The sequence below is a fragment of the Merops nubicus genome, unplaced genomic scaffold (genome assembly GCF_000691845.1).
Source record: "Merops nubicus isolate BGI_N331 unplaced genomic scaffold, ASM69184v1 scaffold49912, whole genome shotgun sequence".
NCBI lineage: Eukaryota > Metazoa > Chordata > Aves > Coraciiformes > Meropidae > Merops > Merops nubicus.
Genome location: NW_008593830.1, coordinates 4,448 through 6,362, shown reverse-complemented (window position 1 = coordinate 6,362; position 1,915 = coordinate 4,448). Strand labels below are relative to the sequence as shown.

At 62.0% G+C, this 1,915-nt stretch overlaps 1 protein-coding gene across 1 annotated transcript in view; it reads right to left on the bottom strand.

Annotated features, from left to right (window-relative positions):
* Window positions 1-13: 13 nt before the first annotated feature.
* Window positions 14-1,915, bottom strand: part of LOC103768402 (myomegalin-like) — a gene marked incomplete at its 3' end in the record, with an annotated part of 2,081 nt that continues 179 nt past the window's right edge. Inside the window, exons 2-5 of the mRNA XM_008935543.1 lie at window positions 1,409-1,486; window positions 597-720; window positions 460-524; window positions 14-70 (exon numbers count right to left, since the gene is read on the bottom strand). Of these exons, the coding sequence (XP_008933791.1) occupies window positions 14-70; window positions 460-524; window positions 597-720; window positions 1,409-1,486 (324 nt within the window). The remainder of the gene's footprint in view (window positions 71-459; window positions 525-596; window positions 721-1,408; window positions 1,487-1,915) is intronic.

The window sequence follows — 1,915 nt, the reverse complement described above, 5'->3', positions numbered from 1 at the left end:
CTTCTCGGCCGACAGCTTTTCCACCAGCCGGGTGCTGGCGGCCAGTTCTTGGGTCAGCTCTTCGATCCTCCTGAGAGGGAGGGAAGTGCAGGGTATGCTCAGGCACTGGGATAGCATTGTGTTGGCACTGGGGACGGCTGAGGGGGGCAATCTCTGGGGCAAAGCAGAGCACCCTCAGGGCTGCTCCCCATTCCCCACAGCCCAGCTCTCTCCCCTAGGAGGGGAGGGGATCTGACCACCCCAGCATCCCTGGATACCCACATCCTCTTGACCCCACACAGCGCAAGCCCCTCGATAGTCCCCAAGGCAAGCTGCAGTGCCACAGGGTGCAGGCTTGCAGCATAGAGGGGACAGGTCCTGGGCACCCACCTCTGGGCCGTGGCACTGCAGCTGTCATTGCTCCTGTCATCCTCCTTTTTCCTCACAGCTTCCTTCAGCTTCCCTTCCAGCTCCTGGCACCGTTCTGCCTCGGCTCTGGCCAGCGCTATGGCCTGCTCGGCCTCACTCCGTGCCAGCCTGGCCTCCTGCATGACAGCAGGGTGAGCCTCCAGGTACTGGACTGTAGCCACCCTTGGCCCCTACTGCCCCGGGCTCACCTCCTGCAGGAGCTGGATCTTGTTCTCCAGGAGCTCATAGACATGCTCTGATTCCCGCTGCCGCTCCTCATACTGCTGCCGGAGCGCTGCCTGGCTGCGGGTTGTCTGGTTCTCTGCAGCCACCCTGGCATGGTGTGGCACAGCAAAATGTGGCGCATGACATGGCACAGCATGGCACATGACATATTATAGCATGACACAGTATGGCACAACATGGCATGGCACGGCATGGCATGGCTTAGCAGTGTGCAGCACAGCATGGCATGGCCTCCTTTTGCAAAAGATCGCACCCTAGACCAGCTGGTGTGTGTGAGCCATGCCACCCTGGGTGGCCCCTGCCCAGCTGCCCCCATGCTGTGGGTGCTGTTTCTGCAGGACCCCCAGGCAGGACGCACTGTAACCTCCCAACACTGCTAACCCGGGGACACAGCTCCTCTGGCAGCACCAGGTCATATGCAAGCTCTGAACCACTAAAGCAGTCCCCCCACACTCCCAAAACCAGGGGCTCCCCGGCTGCGGCGACCCCAGCCCCCCCACCCAGGGGTGCTCCACTGTGGGGCACCCATGCCACAGCCCCTGGGCACAGCGCTGCCCTCCCCCGCCAAACAGGTGCTGCCCTTTATTTTTGGCCGGTGCCAGGGCTGTAAGAGGAGCCTTGTGGGTGCCCAGCCCCACTACAAACCCCTCCGCTGCCCGCTGCAGGCAGGGTGCAGGCAGACAGATAATCCTCATCTCTTGTGCCCATGCAAGTGCTGCCAACAATCCCTGGGTGCCATGTCCAAGGTGAGGGGGCTTGTCTGGGCCCCACTCACCATGTGTCGTCCAGGGCTTGTTGCTTCTCCTGCAGCTCCCGCTTCAGGCTCTCCACCTCCACCTTAAGCTCGATGTTCTGTGGGGCAGAAGGGAGGTGGGTAGGGTGTCCCCACACTTGCCCACGCAAATGCATCAGAGGTGGCATGGGGGTCCCCCGTTCCACGGCAGGGCTTTGGGTGCTTTCAGCACCAAGTGGCACAGGTGGTATTTTAGCCCACCAGCGCTAGGATTGGGTGAACGCACTCCAGCTTTCTGCACCCAAACTGGCACCGCCACACACTCTGGGCACCCTGCTGGGCTGGGACACCCTCCCCAACCCTGCCTCTGTTCCTGTCAAAGGCAACAAGGGTCAAAGTCTTGCACAGAAGCTCTCCCAGTCCCAGTGCCATGCCCAGTGCCCTTCCTGGCAGCCCCAATGGTGGCACTCGCCTGGCTCCATCCCCTCCCGGCAAAGAAAGGGCATTGGGAAGGAAACCCCCATTGGAGGCACCCGTCCTCATCCCCCA